At 50.8% G+C, this 13,062-nt stretch overlaps 1 protein-coding gene across 1 annotated transcript; it reads right to left on the minus strand.

Annotated features, from left to right (window-relative positions):
• Positions 1 to 937: 937 nt before the first annotated feature.
• On the minus strand, positions 938 to 10,101 carry EAH_00012870 (RNA polymerase Rpb1 C-terminal repeat domain-containing protein / exonuclease domain-containing protein, putative; the record flags this gene model as incomplete). The annotated part of the gene is made up of 8 exons (XM_013394590.1): positions 938 to 1,052; positions 1,751 to 1,868; positions 2,129 to 2,308; positions 2,843 to 3,017; positions 3,219 to 3,564; positions 3,653 to 3,924; positions 5,141 to 6,171; positions 7,383 to 10,101. The coding sequence occupies 8 exons, from the start codon at positions 10,099 to 10,101 to the stop codon at positions 938 to 940; spliced, it is 4,956 nt and encodes a 1,651-aa protein (XP_013250044.1).
• Positions 10,102 to 13,062: the final 2,961 nt, after the last annotated feature.

A 13,062-nucleotide genomic window follows, 5' to 3' on the forward strand; every position in this document is an offset into this window, starting at 1 on the left:
ACCGTAGTTACACGACGGTGATATGCATGGAACACGTGTGCAACTCAGCAGAGGGCTCTCAACATCCCACTGATACTTAAATACAAAAGCCCTTACACAACCGAGAAAACAGATCTTGCCTTCAATAGCAAACAAGTATCCCCAATTGTCTGTATTCATCTCCTAAAGCAAGCAACTTGCTTTAAAAGGAAGGTGCAAGCGCATGCAGGCTGAATAAGAGTAGAAGCCTTCGTTTATACACCAAACAATACCGGATATACACTGTTGAGAACGAAGAACTTAAGACGGCCTTTTAAACAGCAGCACGTGTTCGTATGTACAGCTCAGCAGACGAAGTCTCCGAAAAAAATTTGCACAAAAAGGAAGAATCTTGGGGCATTTACAGAACCAAAACATTAATTTCCGCGCACGCATAATGCTGTAGGCCGCAAGATGGCGCAACGGACGTGAAGCTCAACGGCGCATGTTGGACTCGAAAAACGAATTCAAAGAGGCAATTCCAACGAATTCACTCGCATCAACTTGTGTATTCTTTCCATTCTTTCCGAGGCATCACTTAATGGAATAAGCGCAAACGATGCACTTGTTCTGGAGCAATAGAGAACAAATAAAGGAGAAAACAAATCGACTGGCCAGACGCAGATGCACCTGGATTAAAAAGATTACACATTTTGCACCCAAATGCTTAACTTATACAGGCGCACCAAGAATAAGGATGAAATGATACACTTGTAAAACATACACCGGAAAAGATAAAGCAATCAACAGAGCTGCAAACAGAAAACTTACACAACGTACATTCACTTGGAATAAAAAGTATAACGGTTTGCACACAAATGACATACTTGCACCGCCAAAGTGGAAAATGAAGTTGAATATAAACGAACTTGTGAAACATAAATGTGCACAGCTTTGAGTCCAAATGAACGTGTACGACCTACATGCACTTGGAATCCAAAAGGTAACGCAGTTTCTGCAACAGAGTTTTCCGCGTTGACAGCCACACTGTGGACTCTGTGAGACTCAAGTCTTCCAGCCGCAGGCCTGAAAACCTGTAGCAGTACATAAATAAGAAGGAAAAAGCAAAGAATAAAAATCAAATATAAAAACTTAGACAAAATCACGTCAAAGGAGAAAAAGATGGGTAAAGATTGAATGCGCCGAAATAAACTCAAAAGGTCAATCAATGAATGCGTACAAGAGAACAAAGCTCCAGCTGACTTGCAGAACAATAGGGCAATACGAAAAAAAGAAGCAAATAAATTCAATTGACGGAATATGTCGTCCATTCGCATTGAACTAAAACACTTCAGCCACGAAACACGAAAAAAGGAAGCAACGTGAGACCTTCTCGCCAGTGAGAAACAAGGCAAAAATAGCTAAAGAATGGCTGCAGGGGCTCCCAAGGATAAGATGAGGTAGGGGACCCAAGGAGAAGATCAGTTAGGGTTGAGAGTTTGAGCGGATGTGGGCTAGGCAGTGAATTCAAGCTTGAGAGTTTGCAGCACAAAGATGATCAGTGCTGCTGTGCAAGCGATCTAGGATCTAGAATTAGGATTTACGGCTCAGTAACAAGGATTCAAATTACAGCTAATGGCGCAGCACTAAAGCATATGCTTCCGCATTAGGGTTATGGGTTTAGGGTCTTGCACTGTGGTTTTGCGCTCAGAACTAGGGTTTAGGAATTTGAATTGGCTTTCAGTGTTTAGAATTGAGGATTTGGGTTTAGTGTTGAGGGCTTAGGGTTTACCGCGTCAGGCAGTCTTTAGGAGGCTTCCTGAACTGTACGTAATGATCAACAAAGGGAACCCCCTCTAATGGCCCCTGGCCTCGCACCAGACTCAGCCTGGACTCACAAATTTTAACCCCTAAACCCTAAACCCTAAACCCTAAACCCTAAACCCCAAACCCTGAAACCAGAGAGCCTTACGCCTACGCTGCTGGCATTCGACGTCAGAAGCCGTGGTTTGAGCTTCGAAGACCCTAAGCCCTAAAACCTAAACCCCAACCCCCAAACCTTAAACCCCGAACCTTGAGCATTAATCCATAAACACTAAACCCTAGACCCCACGTGGTGATTTATACCTCGCCAGAGCAAGTGAAGAACTTTGTAGAATTTGTTTGTGACCATCTTGATCGATTTCTGCTGCCTCTGTTACCTCTGCAACAAACTCTGCATCAATGCCCACGAGAAACCCTTCCGCTGCAAGATCGCTGGGGTTTAATACCCTAGGCGCTTTCTCTTGTTCTTTTAAATGCTTAACAACGCGAGTGTGAGCCGTCTGCATCAGCAGCAACTCGCTGGGGGCTGCATGCAAACCCATTGAAAGAACGCCAACACCCATACAGCAGCAGCAAGAGCAGCAGCAATTCAAAACTCCCACACAAAACAAACCCCAAAGCAGCAACAGAAACACAACCAAACAAACGAGCAAGGATAGACAGCAGAAAAACCAACAGCAGCAACATTTAGACAGAGAAAGGGCACCAAATGCAGCAGCAGCATCATCAAGGCAGCAGCAGCAGCACCAGGGCAGCAACAATATCGTCTTGGTAGCAGCAGCACCATCAGGGTATCACCCACATTAGGGCAGCAGCAGCAGCACAACCACAGCAACCGAACCATCAGGGAAACAGCCGCAGCACAAGCGCAGGAGTGGGACGATCAGGGCAGCAGCAGCAGCACCTAGGCAGCAGCAGCATCATCAGGGCAGCAGCAGCATCACCAAGGTAGCAGCAGCATCAGGTATGCAGCAGGAACAGCAGGGCACCATCATCAGCGCAACAGCAGCAGCAGCAGAAACCAGCAGCACAGCAGCAGCAGAAAGAAGAGGAAACGCACTGAGGGGCTGGAAAGTAACGGGCTCTCTCGGAGCTTGAGGATGCAGCGAGAGATTAACATCAGAAAGAAAAACTCCTGCTGACACCGCACCATCAGGTACCCGAGGGATCGGCACCAACCGACCCCCCACCTCTCCTACCAACTCCATGCTCGGCATAGCCTCGGCGTTCAAACCCTAAGTCCAAGCACAAACCCTAATCCCTAAACCCTAAACCCTAAACCCTAAACTTGCATGCCAGGCACGTAAGCAAAGAAATGGTGCGCTGGGTGTTGCGACGGTTTGAGGTTACGGGGTGAGAAGAAAGCGAGAGTGAACTTGTCTCCGTGGTTTGCATCTATAGGGTTTAGGGTTTAGGGTTTAGGGTTTAGGGTTTACGGGGTTGAACAGAGCCAGGTTGAGGTTGTCTCCGTGGTTTGTGTCCTGTCTTGCGAATGCAAACACAACGGGGAATTTCCAAGGAGAGACGAAGTCAAGCACTGCTCTGGGGCGGCAGTAAGACAAAACAAAGTCATTAACAGAGACCCAGCAACTCTTGCTGCTGCTGCTGCTGCTGCTATTGCTGCTGCCTTGCTGTTGCTGTTGCTGCTGCTGCTGCTCGTCCTGCTGCTGCTCCTGCTGCTGTTCCTGCTGCTGCTCCTGCTGCTGCTTCTGCTGCTGCTGCTGCCTCCGCTTCTCCTGCTGCTTCTCCTCCATCTCGCGCGTGCGGTACGCAGCAGGAACCCTGCAGCAGCATATCCTCAGCAGCAGCAGCAGATTACAAGAGCCCCGGTGTCTAGGGTTTAGTGTTTAGGGTTTAGGGTTTAGCCTACCGAACGTGCAACACCAGGTGGCATCCTGCATCATCTGCTGCTCCCATCTTAGCTTTCCTATCCATGTTTGCTGCTTTCGCGAAGGACCGTACCCTGGGGGCCCCATGGCTGAGAGCAAAGGGGCCCCCTTGGGGCCCCACACCCAAACCCTGGGGGCCCCAGGGGGTCCCGGGGGCCCCCGGGGCCCCCTCCACTGGCATCACAGCAAAGAGGGAAGCTATCAAGTCGTAGCGAACAAACCCTGGGGCCTCATCTTCCCGCACGTCGATGTCCTGATGGAGCCAACCCAAACCCTAAACCCTAAACCCTAAACCCTTAACCCTAAACACTAAACGCCAAACCCGTCATAAGCCTTGGGGCGATGAAGTGCTTTGTAGAGAACTGAGGAATTCTGCCTGGTGGTTTAGGGTTTAGGGTTTATGGTTTAGGGTTTAAGGTTTGTGGGAAGGGTTTTCCTTAGGGGGGAATAATGGTTAAGGGACTAGGGTTTAGGGTTTGAGGTGTACGTACACCGGATCCAAGGCGTATATAAATGCGTCTCCTAATAAACCCTTTTCCTGTTTTGTCTATAGAGCGCCACAAATTAATTTCTTCTGCTTTACTGGCATTTGCTCTCACTAGCAAAAAAGCAGGGAGAGACAACAGCTGCGGAGACACCCGAAACAAGAAAAGGAGACACTTGCTGCAGCAGAGACACCCGAGAAGGGTACAGAGACAGATAAAGAAACACAAAAACAAAGACAGAAAGAAAGAATTGGAGAGAGATAGGCAGACAAAACAAAAACAGAGACAGAAAGAGATACAGAAGAATAAGCACAAAGACAGACAGAGACAGAAGAAGAGACAGATACAGGAGAAGAGACAGAAGAAGAGACAAAGAAAAACAGAGACAGGGAGATAGAGACAGAGACAGAAGAAGAGATAGAAGAAGAGACAGAGACAGAGAAGAAGAGACAGAAGGAGAAACAGGAGGAGAAACAGAGACAGAAGAAGAGACAGAGAGAAACAGAGACAGGGAGAGAGATAAAGAGACAGCAACAGAGACAAAGACAGAGACACCAACGACAAAACGAAAAGGAGACAAGCAAGAAAGGCAAACAATAAGAAGGAGAATTTAAACATCTCTCCAACAGTGAACATGCAAATACATCTCGCAGATAAGTGCAGCCACAGCTACAGCAACAACAGCATAAACAGCAGCACTAACAGCAGCATCAGAAGACCAAGCAGCAGAAGCACCAGCAGCACAAACAACAGCAGCAGCAGCAGCACAACGAGCAGCAGCAACAGCAGCAGCAGCACAACGAGCAGCAGCAGCCGCATCAGCAGCAACACCACCACCAGGGAAAGGAGCAGCACCACAGCAAGCAGCAGCAGCAACAACAGCAGCAACAACAGCAGCACAGCGTGCAGCTAAACAGCAGCAGCAGCAGCAACAGCAGCAGCAGCAGCAACAGCAGCAGCAGAAGCAGCAGCAGCAAGGATTACCTTGGATGATATGGTGCACTCAACGTTTGCTCCGCACCCTTTGCAATATGTCTCTTTATGCAATTCCCTTTGAATAGACTGCCGAAACAAATCACAAAAAGATATTGAAGGAGCTTCATCTTCTGCTGTACCATCGTCTCCTTTGCTGTCTCCTTCTAGGGGGGCCCCCAATCCACCCTTTGGGGATCCCTGACCCGTATTGAGGGAGCCAACGTTGCTGCTGCTGCTGCTGCTGCTGTTGTTGCTGCTGCTGCGAGCTGCTCCTGAGGCGCAAGTGTCTGCATCTGTCCGTTTGCTGCTGCTGCTGCTGCTGCTGCTGGTGCTACTGAGCACGGCCTTGTGTGGGGGCCCCCCCTTGGGGGCCCCCTGCTGAGGGTACAGCAGATCTACGAGGAAGGCCTGAGATGTCTGGGTTGCAGTGTGTGCTGCTCGCATACACTGCGTTGTTGTTTTCTGCTTGAACCCGAAAAGGGCTTCAACAGCAGAAGAGGCTTTTTGCTGCGCGCTGCTGCTGCTGCTGCTGCTGCTGCTACTGCTGCTGCTGCAGGCTTCCACCTGCACACACGGGGTCTCCTCGTTCACGCTACCTGAGGAGACTGATGCTGTAGAGACAGTTGAGGGCCCTGCTGCTGCTGCTGCTTCCATTGATAAGGCCCCCCAGGGAACTGGAAAGGGGACGGGCGGGGGTGCCTGTGGATATCCTGCTGCTGCTGCTGCTGCAGATGGATATCCTGCTGCTGCTGCTGCAGCAGATGGGTATACTGCTGCTGCTGTTGCTGCTGCTGATGGATATACTGCCGCTGCTGAAGGATATACTGCTGCTGCTGGATATACTGCTGCTGCTGCTGGGTATACTGCTCCTGTTGCTGCTGGATATACCGCTGCTGCTGTTGATGGATATACTGCTGCTGCTGCTGCTGCTGATGCTGCTGAGGGCATGCCTTCTGCTGCTGCAGGCCGCAGCTCTTTGTGAATCCTCTCTAAGAGAAAACGAAGACTCAAATGGGTCCGCTGAAGAAGAGTCCCTAGCTCTGCAAAAATAACAAACCCTAAACCCTAAACCCTAGACCCTAAACCCTAGACCACTTGAGTCTGTAGGGTCTGCTTTCATTTCCTAACTAAAGCAAAGGCTCAACCTCATTGTTTAGGGCTTAGGGTTTAAGGATTTGGGGGGTTGAGCAAAAGGGTCTAGGGTTTACAGTTTGCGGGTTTTGAGTGAAGGTTTAGGGTTTGGGTGTTTCCACCGCAGAAAAGGGTTTACGGTTTAGGGTTTAGGGTTTTAGGGTTTGCAGTGTATGGGCTCCGCGAGAGGGTTGAGGACTTGCTGCGTCTGGAGCAGAGTGAGGTTTAGGGTTTAGGGTTTAGGGTTTGCATGGCTAATTAGGGTTCTGCATGTGGGTTTAGGGATAACAATTTCCAGCACAGACAAGGGTTTAGGGTTTAGGGTGTTAGGGTGTTAGGGTTTGCAGTGCTCGCAAGGGTATTGCATAAGGGTTTAGGGTTTACTGTTGTTTGAAATCTTTCTAAAGAGGCCCAGCAAACGAGATTCAGGCAGCTCCAGCAGAAAAGACTCAAAACTGTTGTTGTAACAAAAACGGCGAGACCCCGCACCCACGTCCTTCCTGCGCAGTGTATATACACCCCAACAACTTGCAGTGTACGTACACCTCAACAACTTGCAGTGTACGTACATCTTAACAACTTGCAGCGTATGTATACCCAAACAACGTGCAGTGTACGTACATCCCAACAACTTGCAGTGTACGTACACCTTAACAACGTGCAGTGTACGTACACCTCAACAACTTGCAGTGTATGTATACCCGAACAACGTGCAGTGTATGTATACACCCCCACCAACGTGCAGCTTGTGTTTTCGTTATTATGTGCAAATCTACTTATGTATGAGGGCTTTATCAGTCTACATACATTATATATATATATATTAAATGTATACACGTCTATGCAGAACTTACGGACATATGAATATAAATATATATGTATACATGCAGCCCATATATTTCTATACATTTATGTAATATACAGACATACATGTCTGCATGCATGCAGGTGTATGTTTAGGGCTTGGGTTAATACCTGGCGATATCCAGCATATGTAGGGCCTGGCCGACTTCGCATGCAACGCAGCAGCTTCTGCTGCATGCATGCATTGCAAGTGTTTGTTTGAGTGCAGGAAAAAAGAAAAGAAATTGCAGCAGAGGCCTCAAAAACCCGCGCCTACCTCCACCTTCAAAACAACCAAAGGGAGGGGCCTGAGGAGACGAGACCCCATCAGCATTAATTTCATTTAAGGGGCCCTTCCCCATCCAGGGGGCCCCCGTTAGTTGGTGATATGCATAACGGCTTGGTACCCTAACAGCAACATCGGGGCCCTGGGGGGGCCCCCCTGCAATATCTTGGGGGCCCCCTAGGGGCCCCCCCCACTCATTAGACGAAGAGGGCCCCCCAGCAGAGACTCTTGAACCATCTTTACGCGACATCCACCAGCTGCTGCTGCTCCAGTCGGCAGAAGCAGCAGCAAGACCCACTTGGGGGCCCTTTAAGGGGCCCCCAGGAGGGCTGGAGGGGGCCCCCCCAGTCAGACAAGGAGGCAATGCTGCAGCAGCACCACCTCCAGGGGAGGCGAGCTGGGATCGGATCCCGTATTGCGTGTGGGGAAACGGGGGGCCCTCCATGGGGGGGGCCCCCACAGGGGCCTCTTGGGGGTCCCCTGAGGGCGATGAAGGCGGAAGGGGGCCCCCAGGGGTTAAGAGGGGCCCCCTTTGCTTCGTTGCTCGCAGCAATGCTCTAGCTCTCTTAGTTGGGGCCTCATCTTCATCTGAGTTATCGCTAGCAGAGGCAGAAGAAGGAGACAAATAAACGCAGCTGCTGTCGCTGGGCCCTTTCCAAGGGGGTTTAAAAGAAGAAGAACCTGCTGCTGCTGCTGCTGCTGCTGCAGGTCCTCCAGCAGCAGCAGCACCAGGACCCGCTGCTGCTGTTGCTGTTGGGGGCCTTAACTTCCCTCGCGAGGGGCGGAAGGGGCCCCCAAGTCTCCCGCCCGCAGCAGCAGCTAAGGGGGGCCCCCTGGGGGCCCCCCCTCTTGGGCCCCTGCTGTGTCTTATATCTTGCTGAGTGGTCTCCATTATTGCTGCTAGCAGCATATAACTAGTAAAGAGGGATCCCTTTGAAAGTGAAGGGCCCCCCCTAGCTGTGAGGAGCCCGCATGTCTTGCGGATACAGAGTTCACGTGAGGGGCCGTTGCTGCTGTATAGGATTTGATTGGAAGCAGCAGCAGCAGCAGCTGCTGCTGCTGCTGCTGCGGCAGGAGTACCCGCCGCATGAGGTGTAGAGGCAGAGCAATACCCTCCTCCTGCTGCTGCCGACCCACCGCAAGCAAACAAAGAAAAAGGAAGTGGAGTGGGGGGCCTCATATCATCTCTGTGCAGCAATTCAATTGCATAGTACCCTGTTAACTCTTCATTAGGGGCCCCCAAGGGGGCCCCCCAGGGGCCCCCATGCCCCCCGAGGGGCCCCTCCCAACTGCCGCTGCCGCTGCCGCTGCCGCGCATGCTGCGACGGCCACCCCTCCTGCTGCTGCTTCCCCTGCTCTTGCTGCTGCCTCTGCTGCTGCTGTTGTTGCCGCTGTTGCTGCTGCTGCTGCATCCGCAGCGGGGGCCCCCGGGGGGTCCCACATACTTTAGCACAGCCCCGCAAACGGCATCTTCTGGGTTGTTGAGGCTTGAAGACCCTTCAATAGAAACAGGGGCCCCCCATCCACTTTGGGGGCCCCCAAGAGCGGGGGGGCCCCTTAAACATTGCTGCCCAGTACCCTCGGGGGCCCCCCCCCAGTCAGACGCAGTGGGGGGGCCCCCCAGGGGGGCCCCCCCATTCAATTCAGCAGCAAGAGAACTAACAGGGAATACCCACTTTTCAGAGGTAAGATCGCAGCAGCAGGGGGCCCCCTGCAGCAAGGGGCCCCCTGTGCAGCTGCCAGGTGTTGTGCAGCTGCAGCAGCAAGGCTGCAGCGCAAACCCTAGGTTAATGGTGCCGCTGCTGCTGCTGCTGCTAAGTGCTTCAAGCAGCAGAAATTCCTCAGCAAGTTCTTCTATAGCACAGGCCTCACCTCCAGCGCTGCGAATACCGAGTTGTTGCTGCTGCTGTTGCTGCTGCTGCTGCTGCTGCTGTCGCTGCAGGTACCGGCTGCAGCAGAGCGAGACAGTTTCAGGGCCCCTGAGAGCTGCTGCTGTTGCTGCTGCTGCTGTTGCTGCTGGGTCAGAAGACAGCAGCAAGAAGCTATCTAGCCCCGGTAGGGGGCCCATGGGGGGCCCCCAGCTGCACACGCTGCTTTCGTCTCGAGGCCTGCTGCTGCTTGTGCTGCTGCTGCTGCTGCTGCTACTGCTACTGCTGCTTTCGGAGGAAGGATTACGCTGTTGTTGCTGCTGTTGCTGCTGTTTCTGCTGCTCTTGCTGCCGCTGCAGGGCAGCAGCAACCGCTTCCCTGCGTGCTGCCGCTTCAAGCGCCAGCAGCATTTGGTGTTCTTGCTGCTGCTGCTGCTGCTGCAGCAGCTGGATCCTCCCCCCCCACTCACATACCGCTAGGTAAGAGCCTGCTGCACTGCATGCAGCGCAGGTTAGGGGCCCCTCTAAAGGGTACAGAGGGAGAAGCTGAAGGGCCCCCTGTGCAACGGCCTCACTATAGCTGTCGCCTGCTGCTGCTGCTGTTGCTGCTGCTGCTGCACCTCCTCCTCCTACTCCGCTGCCGCCGCTGCTGCTGCTGCTGCTGCTGCTGCTGCTGTAGGGGGGCAGCAGCGAGAGACGCGAGAGGTCTGCTTGAATGGTTATGCCGTCAGCAGAAACTGCTACTGCTGTTTGCTGCTCACCAAACAGCTGCTGCAGCAGGAAGCAGCAAAGCGGAAGCGAAGAAGGGAATAAAGAAAGTGCAAATAGGGGCCTCGATTGCATGCGCATATCAACAAGCCAGCAATGCATGCATGGATCGAAGCTAAACCCTTTGAGGGGGGCCCCAGGGGGGGCCCCCCAGGGGCCCCCAGCAGCAGAACCGCATGCAAGTAAGCTATAAGAAGAAAGAGACAGAGAAGCAACAGCAAATGGAGACAACAGGGGTAGAACATCAGGCAGCAACCCTTTAATACGCCTATCAAGGAAGCGCACGGTGCCGTCTATACACCCGATAGCTGATAAACTATCAGCTCCTGCTGCTGCTGCTGCTGCTGCTGCTGTTGATTGTGCTGCACTCCCTGCTGCTGCTGGTTCTGCTGCTGCTGCTGCTGAGGCGATAACAGAAACGGGGCTTTGCATGCAGTAAGAAGAGACAACCTGGCAGCTAACTAGATCAACAAGACTAGCCACAGGCTGCACACACACCGCAGCAGCAGCAGCAGCAGCAGCAACACAGCAGCAGCAGCAACACAGCAGCAGCAGCAACCAGGCAGCAGACAGAGATAGACATTTAAGCATAACAAACAGGAGGAGACAGACAGAGACAAACAAAGACAAAGAGAGACAAATAAACAAAAACAAACAAACAAACAAACAAAAACAAACAGAGAGAGAGAGAGAGAGAGAGAGAGAGAGAGAGAGAGAGACAGAGAGAGAGAGAGACAGAGAGAGAGAGACAGAGAGAGACAGAAGCAAACATATGACATAAAAACAGCAGCAACACAAATAAAAAATAACAAAGACAAAAATAAGAAGAAGAAGAGAAGAGATAAATAAGAGCAACAAAATAATATTTTACCTGCTCTCCTCCTATAATAACAGCAGAGGCTCCAGCAGCAGAGGGGCCCCCAAGGGGGGCCCCCGCTGTCAATACACCGCAGCAGTGCAGCAGCTGACGCTGCACTGCAGCAGAAAGAAGAGGCTTGCAAAGACCCCCGCGGCTGCAAAGAGACAGCCCCCCACCACACACACCTGCAGCAGCAGCAGCAGAAGCAGCAGCAGAAGCAGCAGCAGCAGCATGATAGCAGCAGCAGGAATGGAGGCCACAGCAACAACACAGCAGCAACAACCAAAGCAGCAGCAGCAGCAACAACAGAACAGCACGAACAAAACAACAACAACAGCAGCAGCAGCAGCAGCAAAACACCCCAGCAGAAGGAGGAAAACCTCTATTTTCAGCAGCAGCAGCAGCTGTTGCTGCTGCTGCTGCAGCAATTAGAGCAAGACATTTAAATGAATAACAGCACTTGTACTTGCTCCCCCAGCCTAAAGCATTCAGGGTTTAGGGTTTAGGGTTTAGGGTTTACAGAGGATTCCGGCGTGCAAGGGGATAAGAGAGCGAACAGCAAGATCTGCTTCGTGTGTGTCTCCGTTGCTGCTGCTGCTGCTGTTGCTGTTAATTGCTGCAGCAAATGAGCTGCATATACACCCCAACTCAGCAGCAAACGTAGACACTGTCCCTTCTCTGGTTCCTACACAAAGGAGGCCCCCTAGGGGGTCAAATGCTGCAGCAGAAGGGCAGCAAAGAGGGGCCCCTGCTGCAGCAGCAGGTATCTGCAGCAGCTGCACACAATCGTTCCATACAGGCAGCAGCTGGGGGCCCCCCAGCTGCTGCTGTTCTTCTACTTTCATACTTAAGGGCCCTCTATACCCTTCTATGCTGCTGCTAGACATGCAAACGGGGGGCCCCACACAACACCCTCATAATCAGAGCCTCGAAATCTCTCTCTGCTGCTGCTGCTGCTGCTGTGGCTTCGTTTGCTGCTGCTGTTGCTGCAGCAGCTGCTGCTGCACAGTAAGATGCAGCGGCTGAGGGTTTTCCCCCCTTCTTCTGAAGCTTCTGAGTCTGCTGTTGCGAAGAACAGTGCTTCTGCCTTTGGTGCTGCTGCTGCTGCTGCTGCAGCTGAAGTTGCTGCTGCAGTTGCTGTTGAGTGGCCGTGAAGAACTCGTGCTGCTGCTGCTACTACTGCTGCTGCTGTATTTATATCAACGGTTTGCTGCTGCGGTGGAGGGGGGCCCCATGCATGCAGCAGAGCGGGGTTGGGGCCCCCCTTCTGTGTGCCCTTAATTGTGTTGTTTGGGGTGTATACGCAGCTGCAGCAGCAGCAGCAGCAGCAGCAGGAGTAGCAGCAGCAGCGCGATGCCGCTGGCAGATAATCCAGAGCCCCCTGGGCCCCCTGACGTTATGACAGAAGCTGCTGCATGCAGGGGGGCCCCACAGTATATTTATTTTGCTGCAGAGCGTAGATATATTTGCTGCTGTTTAGGGGCCCCCCAGTGTGCTAGGAAGCAGCAAAGAGTTTTATTTGCTTCCTAACCCTTTGTTTATTGCTGCAGATTAATCTTAATAATAATATTTTCTTTTATATAAAAATAATAACAAAAATAGCAGCAAATATTTACTTTTAAGCGGAGGGCCCCCTTGGGGGCCCCCTTCGCTTTGAGCTCTCTCTCTTACTGTGTATATTATATATATTATATATATAAAAAGGATAATAACGATGAAGAATTTTATAATATTTATTTGATTTAAATTAATTAATTGAATTAATTAATTAATTTATGTTTAAATATATTTATTTTTATGCATTTGTTTGTATGTATTTGTTTTTGTTTTGCTGCTCGGGGTGCTTCGTGTTTGATATTTTTTGTGTTTTGTTTGTTTATTATTGTTGTTTATTTGTTTATTTTATTGTTATATTTAATTATTTATTTGTTTTATTGTTTCTTTTGCTCGTTTTTTCTGCTATTTATCTGTGCTGGTGTATATATAAGCGCTCCTCTGCTTGCTCTGTTGTTTTATTTATTTATTTATTTATTTATTTATTTATTTATTTATTTATTTACTTCTGCATTTCTTTTTCTGATTTCTTCTCGTTGTTCCTGGCTTTATTTAGTTTGCCTTCTCTCTATGAAAAACACCTCTTCATATATATAATATATAATATATATAATATATATAAT

Source organism: Eimeria acervulina, genomic scaffold (assembly GCF_000499425.1).
Source record: "Eimeria acervulina Houghton genomic scaffold, Eah_scaff72, whole genome shotgun sequence".
NCBI lineage: Eukaryota > Apicomplexa > Conoidasida > Eucoccidiorida > Eimeriidae > Eimeria > Eimeria acervulina.